Source organism: Rana temporaria, chromosome 4 (genome assembly GCF_905171775.1).
Source record: "Rana temporaria chromosome 4, aRanTem1.1, whole genome shotgun sequence".
Taxonomy (NCBI): Eukaryota; Metazoa; Chordata; class Amphibia; order Anura; family Ranidae; genus Rana; species Rana temporaria.
Window position 1 is genome coordinate 440,160,470 of NC_053492.1, and position 16,111 is coordinate 440,176,580.

Genomic DNA, 16,111 nt, shown 5'->3' on the forward strand with positions numbered 1-16,111 from the left:
GCATTACTGTGTGGAGTTACAGACAGAAGAACAGGAAGTGAGGATTTCTCAGAAGAAAGAAGGACATTTAAAAGAAAAATGGAAGGATGAGGTAAGTGAAGGAGGACTGCACTAAGGTAAAGGAAGTTATTTAGGGGGAAAAAATTGTACCTTTACAACCCCTTTAAGCTTGCCTTACATGGTAAAACAAGTAGGGATGCACCAATACATCGACCGCCGAAAATAGGTTTATCTGGGTTTTACCAAAATAAAAAATATGCCAATAATGGCATGCTGTGTCCCATTAACTTCAATGCAAAATCGCAGCCCATAGAATCAGTTTGTTTTCGGCCAAGTGCATCCTGAATTTTCGGTTTCAGTTTCGGGACCAAAATGTTCATTTCGGTGCACCACTAAAAACTAGTTCTATTGGCAATAAAAAATTCCTCTTCAAAAGAGCATCTTGTTTTTTTTTTTATTAAAACCAAAATTCTTATTTTAGAGGTTACATAAACACACTGGGGTTGATTTACTAAAACTAGAGTGCAAAATTTGGTGCAGCTCTGCATAGAAACCAATCGGCTTACAGGTTTTATTGTCAAAGCTTAACTGCTTCAGCCCGGACCATTTTTGGTGGTCAATGACCGGGCCACTTTTTGCGATTCGGAACTGCGTCGCTTTAACTGACAATTGCGCGGCCGTGCGACGTGGCTCCCAAACAAAATTGACGTCCTTTTCTTCCCACAATTAGAGCTTTCTTTTGGCGGTATTTGATCGCCTCTTTGCGATTTTTAGTTTTTGCGCTATGAACAAAAAAAGCGTACATTTTGAAAAAAAATTGCAATATTTTTTGCTATAATAAATATCCCCAAAAAACTTTTATTTTCCACAGTTTAGGCCGATACGTATTCTTCTACATATTTTTGGTAAAAAAAAAAAAACGCAATAAGCGTTTGATTGGTTTGCACAAAAGTTATAGCTTCTACAAAATAGGGGACTGTTTTATGGCATTTTTATTAATATATATATTTTTTTACTAGTAATGGTGGCAATTTTTATCGTTACTGCGACATTATGGTGAACACATCGGACACTTTTGACACCATTTTGGGACCATTGTCATTTTCACAGCGATTAGTGCTATAAAAATGCACCGATTACTGTAAAAATGACACTGGCAGTGAAGGGGTTAACCACTAGGAGGCACTACAGGGGTTAAGTGTTCCCAGGGAGTGATTCTTACCGTTAGGGGGCGCGGCTAGACGCGACACGTCACTGATGACCGTTCCCGATCACAGAGAACGGTCATCAGTGACAGTGTCACTAGGCAGAATAGGGGAATGCCTTGTTTACAAAGGCATTACCCTGTTCTGCCCTTGCCGACCGCAATCGCGGGCCTCCCGGGAACATCGGGGACCCGTAGCCGCACTTGCGAGGCACGCGACGGGCACGCGCCCGCTGGGCGGCAGATTTAAAAGGGACGTACCTGTACACCAATCTGCCTGCCCGTGCCATTCTGTCGACATACATTGTCATGCGGCGGTCGGCAAGGGGTTAAATGAACAAGCCGAAGTTAGAAGCGGATTGGCTACCATGCACAGCTGCACCAGATTTTGCACACCAGTTTTAGTAAATCAACCCCTGTATATATATATTTCTAGTCGCGGTGTTATTTTCAGCAGCTATTCGGACAAAGAAACCCCATTCATGTAATACAATAAACACTGCAGTCCATGAAGTACAAAGTGCAATAAGAATGGAGCTGAAAAGAATTTGGGAATGTTGCCGTCTGTAACCAATAGTCATTTTTTTGTAGAATGAAGCCGAGTTCTGCCTGAAAGACTCTCTCTCTCTCTCTCTCTCTCTCTCTCTATATTCAGTTGTTTTCCCCGGTAACAAACAGATGGACGTTCTTCTTTGACTGCAACATCTGCGCTGCTCTCTCTGCTCCCACCACGGCAGCCAGTTTCTGAGCATCGTACTTCGAATACAGAACTGTACAAGTCCACGTGGCTTCTTCACCCTGCCTCCACGCCTTCATCATGTTACACACCTCACTGTAGAAGTGCGGGTAGGTGGGCAGTTCATAAAATATTAGATTCCTGATGCCTTTCAATGTGTATCTGAAAGCAAAATGATTATTCTCACATTAGCATTAATCACATCTTCCCAGCATCACATAAAGCAAATAGACACAGACAATAGCAGACACCTTCATATACTTTGTGTTTTGTCTTTACTCAGAAAGCAAGACATTGTGCTGCAAGTCTGAATATGACTTGCTAAGCTTGCCAGTCTTCACAAGTTTGTAGCACATTTGCAGCAAGTCCGCATTGCATGACTCAATATCAACTTTCTTTGAAAACATTCTGCAAGTTCTGGTTCAGTTCAGCAATAGTCATCCCACCACAGGGGTCACTGTGGCGGAATTTGTTGTAGACTTGCAGAGTCCTTGCTGTAGACTCACCACTGCAACTTTGCTTTAGACTTGCCATCCAAATTTGCTACAAATTGGAAAAGTGTCAACTTGAGCTTCATATGCTCTGCAAGGGTACAGCTTGCCAGTGTTCAATTGTAAGTCTGTTAACTTGCTGCACATTTGCGGCAAGTTACTGTATCCTTGCCATCTGGGTAGCCACTCCAACCCATGTAAAATGACCCCAAGTAGTCTGGCTGTCTCTAAAAAGTAAAGAGAGAAAGGTTTTCATACTTTTCTAACCAGCACAAAAACACACACACACACACACACACACACACACAAAACATTCTTTTCTATCACTATTTTTTTGGGCCACCAATGACAAAACACTACTCCTTTCACTGACACCAGCGACGAAAAGATTGGACACGATTTCTCCACCCACTGACACCAAAAATGGGGTTCCAGTTCTTCACCCACTAACAAAAATGGGGTTCCAGTTCTTCACCCACTGACACCAAAGATGGGGCTTACTCCCACTGACAGCAATGATGGAGCACTATTTCTCCCATTGTCACAATGATGGGACACTATCCTTCTACCACTAACCACAGGTGCCAGGTCATCTTTTACTTTGACTGCTTACCAACCGTGGGACTTTATTGAAAGTAGGACAGGAACAGCTAAAGGTTGGCAAGAACATTCAAAACTCCAAGATGGGGGGGGGGGGCAAATCAGAAACTATGGTAGTTAAGTTCTTGCCAATAGAATCATTGAAGGATTTGAGGACCACACTTCTTACCAACATAATATAACTCATTATGTTTCTAAGTGACGTGACCTTTTACGAGCCCTGACCGGGCTTTTTTGCCCTTGATGTTAGCAGTGCTGTCAATCCAGCTTTACCCACTGTCATACACTTTCAGCTATCCAAATTGGTTTGCTTTGGTTGCTGCGTATGCCTTGATGGCGGCGGGGATTGTAATCTACTGAAGGTGTCCTCATTATTGCAGCCAAATCACTTTTGACCCTATGTTGAATATCAAAGAATCAGCCCTTGTCTTTATTATGGGACGGACCGGACCCTCAGTGGCTTGATTAAGGCAGATGGTGGCAATTTTTGGTCATTATTATTTTCTCCTAAAAATTGTTTTCGAACTCACAAACAGCTCCTTGTAACGCATTTGGATCAAATGTGGCCCTGATGGCATATCCTGTATAAGCTCCTGATGAAGCTCTAATCAGAGGGAAACATGTTGGGCATCTTTTATACAGGTTGTTTCTGTGGCTCTTCATTGAAGCCACGCATATCCTTTTAGGATTAAATTCTGGTTGTGTGTACTTCATTTTATGAATTATGTATGCAAATTAAATAAATTATTTTTTTCTACCTTATCTATCCGATATTTATTGTGACACCGTTAAAGTCCCAGGGTTTGTTACCCTTCCCCCTTTGTTTTCTTTCCATTAATATATGGGATGTGACGTCTTGATTTGACCTCCTATGCCTCACAACTGTCTTTAGAAAACAGAGAATGGAAGAAGTGCTCCGATATCATCTACCCTAGACGTTCAGGTTTATTAACAAAACGTAATGTTCTCACCTCTTATAGAAGTGAAATCTTTCCGTGACGAGGAGGAACTGTCTTTGTCCTCTCAGAAAGAACTGCCGTGCTCTGGAAATCCCAGGTTTGTCTGTGTATTCACAGATATGAGTGAAGCTGAGCTCTTCCTTTTTAAAGTAATTCCGAAGACGAACATAGTCAAAGTAGGATGGAACGTAGATGAGTGTGTGTGACATGATGGCATCTCGGTACTGTGGCAGGATCTTGTCAGTGAAAAACTTAAATCTGTAGAAATAATAAACAAATGTTACCAGTGATAAAATATAAGACGTACAATACTTTTACTGAACAATCCCTTCAGGCAACAGTAGAGGAGCAGGACACTGCCATGTATTCCATATTAGCATATGATTAACAGAACTGCATCTTATTAAATCTGTTTGATAAATGCAGCAAAACACTTGTTGATCTTGCCAGAAATCCTAAGAGCCAATATTCTTCTATAATCTGCTAAATTGTTATCAGTTTGCATTAGGGCCGAAACAACTAATCGATCAATCGAAAACTAATCGATTATGAAATTAATCGATTACAATTTTCATAATCGATTAATCATCCAGAAACATAATGGGGTTAAAAAAAAAAAAATTAGCCCTTTATAGTACAAAAAAGCAAATCGCTACTGTAAATATTAATTTCACTGTCCCACAGTAGAAAAATTAACCCCTTATTTTTGTTTTTTCAATCCCATTATGTTACTAAACATCTCAGGCCGGGTCACACCTCTGTGTGTTTTGGTGCTTTTTGCAGAAACACACTACAGTTCATTTACATGTTTTCCTATGGGACACGTTCACATCCATGATTTTTTTTTATTTGCTGCGTATTTGGAAAGGGCTAGGACTTTTTAACGCAAAACGGTGCTATTATGTTTTTTTTGGTTCAATATACTTCAATGGAGAAGCTGCAGAAAAGCATGTAATGTGTTTTTGCGGCAATTTGTGTTTTGTAATCTGCCCAACAACAAATTGCCCCCAAAAAAATGAAAAATGCTATTTTTTTATTTTTTTTAAAGGCCATTATCCGATTAATCGAAACAATAATCGGGCAACTAATCGATTATGAAAATAATCGTTAGTTGCAGCCCTAGTTTGCATTGTTCTCAGTTTTCTCTGTGGATTACAGAACTCAGAAGTAGGGAAGTTTTTCTGCAGTTCTCAACTAGAATGACAACGCTGCTCATCAATGGCGAGTGTATAGTAAATATGGTAGGCCAACCTAGTACAGCAAGTGTGTAACTGGCAGCATAACCAGGAATACAAGTAGGAAGAGGCTAACAAAACAATAAATAAAACAAAGGCAGCTAAGGAATGGTAAGAAGCAATAGATTACATTTTTATTTTAGGGTTTTGCTAAAATTTTAAATTTCAACTCTGGGCAAAAAAAAAAAAAAAAAAAACTACGTGTACCGCCCTCCACCCACGCCTATGCAATCTATAGCTCTCCTTTAAAATTTGTGGTCCAATGACAGCCAGCATCTTACACATCTGACTGTAAGTGCTGCAACATGGGAAGGTGCTTCTGGCAGTACCCACATCTCTTCCTGGTGATGCTGCTCTCCTGCTTTGCATGCAGTTGGTTGGTCAAAAGAAGCAGCGAATGGGGCCGCTTTAGTGATGCATTACAATTTTTTTTTAGTCCTCAGTGCCCAGGGCTGTCACAGCTTCCACATACCATCGGCAGCATCTGGATCATATAGTTGAAAACTATCTAGGGGCGAAAAAAGACGTGGAGAGCTTTCCAGTCAATGATCCACTGGGTCATGAGAATAGACCACTGGCCAGAACTTGCTTTCGGAACGGGCATTTAGTGCTGCCGGAGGCTTTGCGACTGATAAGAGTGCGTCTGTTTACAGACTATGTTGACCGGTTGACATTTATCAAAATGAATCATTCCTGGATTAGCAGCAACTATGAAGCCCCAGATGCCGATTAAGTGTTTTTGAGATGTGGATTCTCTGAAAGACTGTCTAGGCTGCCTAGCTTTGTGGGTGTTGATTTTATCTGAAATAAGACATTTTTTGGTGTAGGTTTCATGGGGACAATTAACACTCATTGACTAATTATTATGTGCCTGTTTGACAGGTGTATATTATTTCAATTTTTGACAGCAAGTCCAATTCTTGCTTTCATCAAGAGTACCTCTATAGGGTTACGGTGTAAAGCCACCACCAACACCCAAAGCCCAATTTTTCAACACTTGTTCCGAGTGCACTAAATTGTGGCCTCATCATACAAACTGGCTTCCCAAGCCGATGTTTATAAAATAAAGAAAGCTTTCAGGGAAAATGTTATTTTTTTTTCTCTTGATAAATGTACTTTTTTGCTGCAACAGGTTCTATACATGGTACATATGCACCACTTTACAGGCAGACAAAGGGGACCCCTAGGCACTATATTTAATGAATTTTTCATTTTTATTGTTTCACTTTAAGCTTCATTAAGTCACAGCTCATTTAAAAATTATCTTTTTAAAAGCTTTTGCATTGATACATGTTCCCCAGGGCAGTACCCGAACCCTCATACCCTGTGTATTTGTGCTATTCGTGAATCACACATGCTGTAAGTGTTAAACCCAATTTAAGATTTGTTGAAATGCTTTATATGATATCCAACATCAGTTATATGGATTTACTATAAACTTACTTTTAGAATGGTGATGTTTTACATACTTTCACACCCCTGAAGAAATTTCTGAAACGTGTTGGAAAATCTCCATTCGACTGGTACTGGGTGACCACCTTTCTGACACTAGAGACTGTGGAACACCTCCTCATGTTTTTGATGTCATATCATCACAGCCGCAATTTGTTTCTTAATGTATTGGTTGTCCAAATAAAGTTTGTATCTATGTTTTATACTATGCTAACCTTATTATTCTTATTTTTTGATTACCTTGGGCCTTTAAAAAGTCCCCAAAGGGGGATTTTTGCCCTTTACCTATTTAGATTAGCTTTGGGATGATGGCCTAAATCATTTTCTGTCTGAAGTGATGTACTGTGTCAGCCAGTGGTGGCTGCAGGGAGAGGAGAGAAAGCTCAGACAACAGCTAGTAAAGCCTGGAGCAAGGATGTCACCCATAGGCTTCAATAACTAATTCGTTGTCGGTGCTCCTCCTCTCCCCTGAAGCCGAGCAGCCTAAAAATAGGAAAATATGTGAATTTATACATCTTCCTTACACAGGTTAGTTAGCACAGGGGAGGGGGGGTTTAAGGATAGTAGGGTGTAAGCAGGAATACTACTAACTTTATTTAACCACTTTCCGCCAGCGCTATAGTCGAAAGATGGCTACAACACAGGCTTCCAGTGCCAGCAGCAATAGACATCCTCCTGTGATCGCGCTCTGGCACGCTCTGATCGTCAAGACATTCGGATTGGGCTTATCACAGAACAGGGTAAAAACGCCGATCACAGCGGCCCTTTACCACGTGACCAGCTGTTAGCCAATGATAGCTGATCATGGAAGTAAACAGAAGTCGGTTATCTGCTTTTTTTCCTCCTCATGATCAGCTTGAGTAGGAGAGAAGAAAGCCGGTAACCCGTTTTTGTTACAGGGACATCGGTTCCGAACTGTGCCCGCCAGTGCTGCTAATCAGTGCCAACTAGTGCCACCTATCAGTGTCCACCAGAGGCACCCAACAATGTCCAGTGCTGCAAATCAGTGTCACCTACCAGTGCCACCACATCAGTGTAGCAGAAAAATTACCTGTTTGCAAACTTTTATAACAAACTATGAAAAATTGTTTTTTTCCAAAAAATTGGGTATTTTTTTTGTTTCTTTACCAAAGAATAAAAAACCCAGTGGTGATTAAATACCACCAAAAGAAAGCTCCATTTGTCTGAAAAAAAGATGATAAAAATGTCATATGGATACAGAGTTTCATGACGTGAAAAAGCTGAAAATTGGCATGAGCAGGAAGGGTGTACAAGTGCCCAGCAAGAAAGTGGTTATTAAAAAAAATAAAAAGAAGAGGTTATAAATTACCTAGGAGCCTAGGCCACATTTCAGCTATATTTAGATTTGACATTGCTATAATCACATAACCTTGAAGAAATAAAAATCCAAAAATGGCATGCCATGTCAAAGTACCTTCTATGACCCTTACCTTGCATCTATCACAGAAAGCACGCTGTCGGCCTCCAATCGCTGAAACACATGTGGTAGTTGGACCAGCACCTGACATATAGAGCCTGTCTTGGGGGTGTTTTTCACAGCCACCTATATTGAAATAAAGTAAGCAGAGAAATAGGATTGAACTTACAGCCACTTGCTACTGCGAAGGGGCTTTTGTGTCCTTGGACCCATTTTCTCCAAGGCTCCGATGGCTTTTGGTGAACTTACCTGCCCATTGTAATTGAAGCAATGCTTATTAAATATAGAGTTTATCTGAGGCTCCTGCAGAGCGCTGAACAGCAGTGTCTGCCGGTAGTATTTGGACCAGTTACTGAGGCTCCACATACGAACGCGGGAGAAGTCCACCCCATGGGAGTCCGTTGGTTGGAGGTTGAGGTGAGACATTAGGTGCTGAAACAAAGCAAATCAACAAAGTTATTAAAAAGAAAAAACACATTCAGCTTCAGAATCTAAAACAAGAACAGATTTTTTTTATCAAAGCAAGCTAGAATACTTAAAGCGGGGGTTCACCCTAAAAGAATTATATACAATTACATCCAGCATACTTCGGATATGTAAAGTATGCTGGACTTTTTTTTTTTTTTTTTTTTCGGGGCACATACCGTTTAAAAGTTATTTTTCATCCGACTTCCGGGTTCTCTCTGCTGCGGGGGAATAGGCGTTCCTAGGCAGCGGTGTAGATGATTGATGTGCTGTTATGGCGCGTCACGCTTTCCGAAAATATCCGAGCTGGACTCGGCTCTGTACGGCGCCTGCGCAGTCAGGTCTACACAGGCGCCGTACAGAGCCGAGTCCATCTCGGATATTTTCGGAAAGCATGACGCGCCATAACAGCACATCAATCATCTACACCGCTGCGTAGGAACGCCTATTCCCCGCGGCAGAGAGAACCCGAACTGAGTGAAACAGAACTTTTAAACGGTATGTTTCCTCCGGAAAAAAAAAAAAAAAGTCCAGCATACTTTACATATCCGAAGTATGCTGGATGTAATGGTGAATAGATGTTTTTTAGGGTGAACCTCCGCTTTAATAAAATGTACAGAAAACCATCCCTGTGCAAAAATGATAATACAGCAAAATATGGAATTGTCCTTGCATTCTACCGTATTTTATTAGAGACAGTGGAGGCTTCAGCCAGAGCTAAAGGAAACTCGTCATAAAACACAGACAATATTTATCTCTTCATCTAAAATTGCTAGCGGTTTGGTTTTCATGCTGATCCTCTGGCTTTAATACATTGAAACACTGACTGTAAAAATATGATTTTTAAATTTCTCTCTACCTTTCCTAATCTCCATACTTGTGCTTGGATAGTGACTGAAAACACTGAAGCCAAGAGTAACAGCCAAGCAGCTAGCATGTCCAGAAACCATATTACCGCTTGCCGACCACCCTGCGGCGGCTCCTACAGACAAAATCACTTACCTGTATGTGATCGGTCTGTCCGGGTTTACGTCACACACGCTTGCTGTCGGCAACCAGCTCTGACTGTGCTTGGACCAGTGGGTCCGACGGAAATCGCTGATCGTTCCCGACCGAGGCAGCAGAACGGCGGTCTGCCTATGTAAACAAGGCAGATCGACGTTCTATGACAAGGAAAGACTGAGATCCTGTGTTTCTGCTAAGCAGGAACACGGATCTCCATCTCTCCAAAGTGGAAACATCTCCCCCCACACAGTTAGAAAGCACTCCCTAGGGACACATTTAACCCTTTGATTGCCCCTTCCCAGTCAGTGTCATTAGTACAGTGAATATTTTTTAGCACTGATCACTTTATTGGCGTCACTGGTCTCGAAAAAGTGTCACTTCAGGTCTGATGTGTCCGCCGCAATTTTGCACAAACCAATCAATATACGCTTATTGTTTTTTTTTTTAAACAAAAACATGTTGCAGAATACATATTGGCCTAAATTGATGAAGAAATTTGATTTTTTACATTTTTTTATGTATTTTTATGTATTATAGCAGAAAGTAAAAAAGGTTTTGTTTTGTTTCACAAAATTGTCGATAGTTTTTTGTTTATAGCGCAAAAAAATTCAAACCACAGAGGTGATCAAATACCACCAAAAGAAAGCTCTATTTGTGGGAAAAAAAGGAAATCAAATCTTCCAGAGCTGAAATGGTTAAATGGACTGTAGTACATTTCTGCAAGACTGAAAACGTACTGAAAAATACATAGGTGTAACCAAGGTCTAAATGTCCCAGTTTGTGCCTTTTATCCAACCATAATACCTATGTAACTAGGTACCAAGTATCAGCTGGAAGTAAAGCATACACAGACATCACAGAAAAGTGATGTTGAGATCCATTCTTTGGGAAAAGCTTACAGAAGGTGCTTTATTATCTATACCAGTGGTCTCCAAACTGCGGCCCAAGGGCCGGATGCAGCCCTTTGCTTGCCTTCATCCGGCCCTTGGGGCACTATCCCTCCCACTGATACGAGACACTATTCTGCCATCTGACACCAACAATGGAGCACCATTTCCCCCTCTGACACAACTAATAGAGCACTATTCCTCCCTATGATACCAGCAATATGGCACGATTCCTCCCCCTAATACCAGATGTTTACTAACAATGATACCAGGAAAACTTCTACTCCCACTGGCTAAAGTCCGGCCCTCCAAGAGTCTGAAAGACAATAAACCGGCCCTTTGTTTAGAATGTTTGGAGACCCCTGATCTATACCAATATCCAAAACCTACCAGGACATGTTCCCAGTTCTGCATCAGGTAAATATCAGCTTGATCAATGATGAGGATTTCTATGGAAGACAAGAAATCAAAATCCCGTTTTTTCTCTCCCTCACTACCAATGATGGTACGAAGACCAAGTGGAGATGCAACGATGATGTCCGAGGAGTAGAATGGAGAGTAAAGTCTCATGCTCTTCTGCAGAATGGCCACTCCTGTCAACCAAAGATGAGGCAATGTCAACACCTATTCATTAATGTGATTCACAAACCATTACCAAGCAGAGAACATAAATCCTGCCTTTTACTGAGCTACAAATACAAGACAGTTAAATAGCTATTAACCCTTCTATAGTCATTCTCTCTCAAAACGTTTCATCTTACTTTTTTAAAGCACCTTTTATCGTCAAGTCTGCAAAACATTAGACATACCGTATATACCCGAGTATAAGCCGAGGACCTAATTTCACCTAAAAAAAACTGGGAAACTTATTGACTCGAGTATAAGCCTAGAATGAGAATGCAGCAGCTACTGTAAGCGGAAAAGAGGGTCAACAATGCCCATTTGCATGCCTCACTGTGCCCATTGCAGTCTCACTGTGCCCGAGTACCTGAATTCTTGACAGGCATCCATTTTTTAAAAGTCACGGCTTCCTCCTGGTGTTCCGTTCCGTGATAGGCTTTTGACACTGTGTTCCGCCTATCACGGCGGTCCTCTCATCTTCAGACACAGTTTCCTAGCAGACACCGTGTTCAGTGTTATGCCAATCACGGACGTCCTCTCGTCCGAGGATGAAAGAATGTATGTGATTGGCGGAACACTGAACACAGTTTCTGCAGGGCAATTGTCCGAGATTGAGAGGACCTCCGTGATAGGCATTTGACACCGTGTTCCGCCTATCACGAAACAGAACGCCAGGAGGAAGCTTTTAAAAAAAAAATAGATGCCTGTCAAGAATGCAGGTACACCGACTCTAGTATAAGCCGAGGGGGATATTTTCAGCCCTAAAAAAAGGGCTGAAAAACTCAGGTTATACTCGAGTATATACGGTATTCAGCAAAAATGCTCAACATGAGCACCATGATATATATAATACAAGTAAACCATCATATAACAAGATATTGGAGAATACAGATACAGCTTCGCATTGATCATAAAACAAATAGGAAACATAAAATAAATCAAAATCGTTCCTCTGGGTACATAGAAACAGCGATTGGAGGACGAAGTTCTAGTCTTAAGCCTCGTACACACGATCGGATTTTCCGACGGGAATTGTGTGATGGCAGGGCTTTGTTAGATAATCCGACAGTTTGTACGCTCCATCGGACAATTATTGTCGGAATTTACAACAAATGTTTTATAGCATGCTTTCAAATTTTCCGTCAAAAAATGTGTCTTGTCGGATTATCCGATCGTGTGTACACAAGTCCATCGGAAAAAAATCCACAGTACAAACACGCGTGCTCCGAACCAATGTTAACCATAAGACAACATTAGCAGAAGTTGCCCAAAGGGTACCAGGCTGCACCTGTTTTAGCAGGAGTGAACACAAACAGATGCTTGGGCTTGCCATTAAGACAGCACATTTTTGTGCAGTGCGGGAAAACATCTATATCATAATAAAACAAGGGGGGAACTAATGCGCAAACCAGCCTAACCCGGGAAAAAATATATATAGTGGTACAAATAAATTAAAAGTTACAATCAAGCAGCAGCCACAACTAATAGTGCTCACGCACTGACAGCATATGATAGACAGTGGGATGTAGTGGCGCTTGCAAATACTAAAAACCGACAATAATTTAAAACAATAAAATATTCTAAACAATGATTCCTAAAGTATGAGAGTGAGTCTGTCCTCTACTGGGGTAAAAATGTGTAACACTCGAGGTCTATGCCCAAAGAATACCATCCAACATCAATAATTAGATGTGGAAGGAACTGCGAGTGAATAAATAATGAAATCCAATGGATAAAAGTGCCTGACTGGCCGCACAGTGTACATGGGATAATAATCCTTTTTTTAAAAATATGTGTCATAAATCCTTAAAGTGCTTGATGAAAAACAAGTGCAAAGTGCTAATAATTAAAACAATAATAGCAGTGAATGAAAGCTCCAGCTCTCCTGGAAAGTAGTGGTTAATTACTAATTAGCAAACACATGCAGGAAAAAGCAACAACTGAAAAGTAGTGCAAAAATGCAAGTGTCCTAAAAACCTAAACGGTTCAATCATAAAACTGTTGTTTTTCTGTGCAATGAAAAAGATATAATAATATAATAATAAAATAAAAAATAAAATAAAAAAATCATAAATAATAGTCCAAAAACAGATAGTACAATATCACTGCAGGATTAGTGATAGTGAATAAAACTATATCCAGTGCACAATCAAGTGATAATGAAATATTAAAAATAAAGTCCAAAGTGCAAAGTGCATCTGTGCTCCATTCAACAATTCAGATGATCAGTGGTTAATTCAGTGAAGACTTGTTACATTGTGCTCATTCAATGAAGACTTGTTACATTGTGCTCATATGTCTGTGAATCAAACCAGCCCGATTTTCCTCAGTGTGGGGATTATTTTTACCAGCCTCTTACCTTCTTGAGGCTTTTACCAAGCCTGTAACAGGAGCTGCTCTGCAGTCACATAAATACAATCCAGGATCCAAAGACGGCTCACACTCCTCCCCATTCAGGCTCTCAAAAAGAAACACAGGAATGCCTCCATAGCATAAAACCACAGGATATCAGTTTAATAAAGAAAAACGAATACACTCACAAACATTGCTGTGTTAAACAGCGTGTGTACAATCGAGTGTCACCGCTCTGCGGCCGCAAAGCAGGTGACTTCACCAGCAAGCCCTCTGTGTCCTCCTCACGCGTATCACGACAGCCCTACGTCTATGATTAAGCGACGTAGGGCTGTCGCGATACGCGTGAGGAGGACACAGAGGGCTTGCTGGTGAAGTCACCTGCTTTGCGGCCGCAGAGCGGTGACACTCGATTGTACACACGCTGTTTAACACAGCAATGTTTGTGAGTGTATTCGTTTTTCTTTATTAAACTGATATCCTGTGGTTTTATGCTATGGAGGCATTCCTGTGTTTCTTTTTGAGAGCCTGAATGGGGAGGAGTGTGAGCCGTCTTTGGATCCTGGATTGTATTTATGTGACTGCAGAGCAGCTCCTGTTACAGGCTTGGTAAAAGCCTCAAGGAGGTAAGAGGCTGGTAAAAATAATCCCCACACTGAGGAAAATCGGGCTGGTTTGATTCACAGACATATGAGCACAATGTAACAAGTCTTCATTGAATGAGCACAATGTAACAAGTCTTCACTGAATTAACCACTGATCATCTGAATTGTTGAATGGAGCACAGATGCACTTTGCACTTTGGACTTTATTTTTAATATTTCATTATCACTTGATTGTGCACTGGATATAGTTTTATTCACCATCACTAATCCTGCAGTGATATTGTACTATCTGTTTTTGGACTATTATTTATGATTTTTTTATTTTATTTTTTATTTTATTATTATATTATTATATCTTTTTCATTGCACAGAAAAACAACAGTTTTATGATTGAACCGTTTAGGTTTTTAGGACACTTGCATTTTTGGACTTCTTTTCAGTTGTTGCTTTTTCCTGCATGTGTTTGCTAATTAGTAATTAACCACTACTTTCCAGGAGAGCTGGAGCTTTCATTCACTGCTATTATTGTTTTAATTATTAGCACTTTGCACTTGTTTTTCATCAAGCACTTTAAGGATTTATGACACATATTTTTTAAAAAAGGATTATTATCCCATGTACACTGTGCGGCCAGTCAGGCACTTTTATCCATTGGATTTCATTATTTATTCACTCGCAGTTCCTTCCACATCTAATTATTGATGTTGGATGGTATTCTTTGGGCATAGACCTCGAGTGTTACACATTTTTACCCCAGTAGAGGACGGACTCACTCTCATACTTTAGGAATCATTGTTTAGAATATTTTATTGTTTTAAATTATTGTCGGTTTTTAGTATTTGCAAGCGCCACTACATCCCCCTGTCTATCATCTATATCATAATAAAGCAACCAGACAGCAGGAAATGACTGTATGCTTGGGACAGTTACACAAGCCCGTCCTTACCTATCCTGAAATGATCATCGATATTCCCAGAAAACACCGCTTCATAATCATCTGGCCTCCTCAGGTTGGGAGGCCGGTCTTCGGGGGCACAGCCAAACTGGTCTTTGAACCTCTTCTTGTTGCTCACATCCACTTTCTTATCAGGGACTTCCATGAGGCTGATTAGAATCTGGACCACTCGCAGGGCAGACTCACGAAATGGGACAACAATAAGGACCTGAGGATATCACAGAGAACTGTATATTATATGTATAGAGATGGGGGCTAAACACCACAGAATTAGACAACACGATGCTACAGTGCCACCAGAAGCATCATGTGGGAGATGTAGGGCTGGGGAAAAAAATCGATTTGAATCGTGTATCGAGTAGCAAGGTCAAATCGATTCAGATTTTCAGCAAATCGATTTTTTTTTTCACCAGGACCACTGACACCGCGCCAATCCTGAGGAGCTGTGGACAGGAGTTTTTAGGCGAGGTCATGGCTTCAGCCTAGTCCGCAAGGCCGGATGCTGCAGACTAGGCTGAAGCCGCGGCCTCGCCTAAAAACTCCTGCCCACAGCTCCTCAGGACCGGCGCGGTGTCCATCAAAAAAAAAAAACACCCTTGAGTCGAATCGTGAATTTCTTTTTTTTTTTTAATCGCTGCTTTTTTGGGGGAAGAAAATCACCCAGCTCTAGGGAGATGCACTTATAAAACAAAACTAAAATTAAGTGGTTTGAGTGTATCCAAAACCTAAATTGTTTTCTGGATAGAGTAATGAAGGGTTACAAGCTCTGTCAAGTTTTTATTGCTGGCTGTGTCCCCACTGGTTAAAATTCAAGATTAATGTCCTGGTGACCTTTGTCACTGGGATAGAAAATGAGGAAATATCCAAAATTTGGAGCGGTTACTAAAACAAGAAAACAGAGGACTGTTCTGGTGACAACTGTCGAGAGGGGATTAACCTGAATTTACTGTACAGATTTCTTTTCATTTCATAAAAAGGGTAATCTCCCCAATAGAAAACAGACATATAAAAAAAACAAAAAGGAGTGTTGATTGCCATTTTGGGCAAGCTTCTAGTAGGCTTTAGCAAGCTTCAGGAAGTTCTGAAGTCTGCTAGCAGCTTGCTTA

At 40.8% G+C, this 16,111-nt stretch overlaps 1 protein-coding gene across 1 annotated transcript in view; it reads right to left on the minus strand.

The window, feature by feature from the left end:
- Positions 1–1,563: 1,563 nt before the first annotated feature.
- UTP25 (UTP25 small subunit processor component) overlaps positions 1,564–16,111 on the minus strand; it is a 38,242-nt gene continuing 23,694 nt past the window's right edge. The window contains exons 7-12 of the mRNA XM_040351501.1: positions 14,997–15,213; positions 10,863–11,065; positions 8,365–8,547; positions 8,129–8,241; positions 4,003–4,248; positions 1,564–2,102 (exon numbers count right to left, since the gene is read on the minus strand). Of these exons, the coding sequence (XP_040207435.1) occupies positions 1,856–2,102; positions 4,003–4,248; positions 8,129–8,241; positions 8,365–8,547; positions 10,863–11,065; positions 14,997–15,213 (1,209 nt within the window). The 3' untranslated portion in view covers positions 1,564–1,855. The remainder of the gene's footprint in view (positions 2,103–4,002; positions 4,249–8,128; positions 8,242–8,364; positions 8,548–10,862; positions 11,066–14,996; positions 15,214–16,111) is intronic.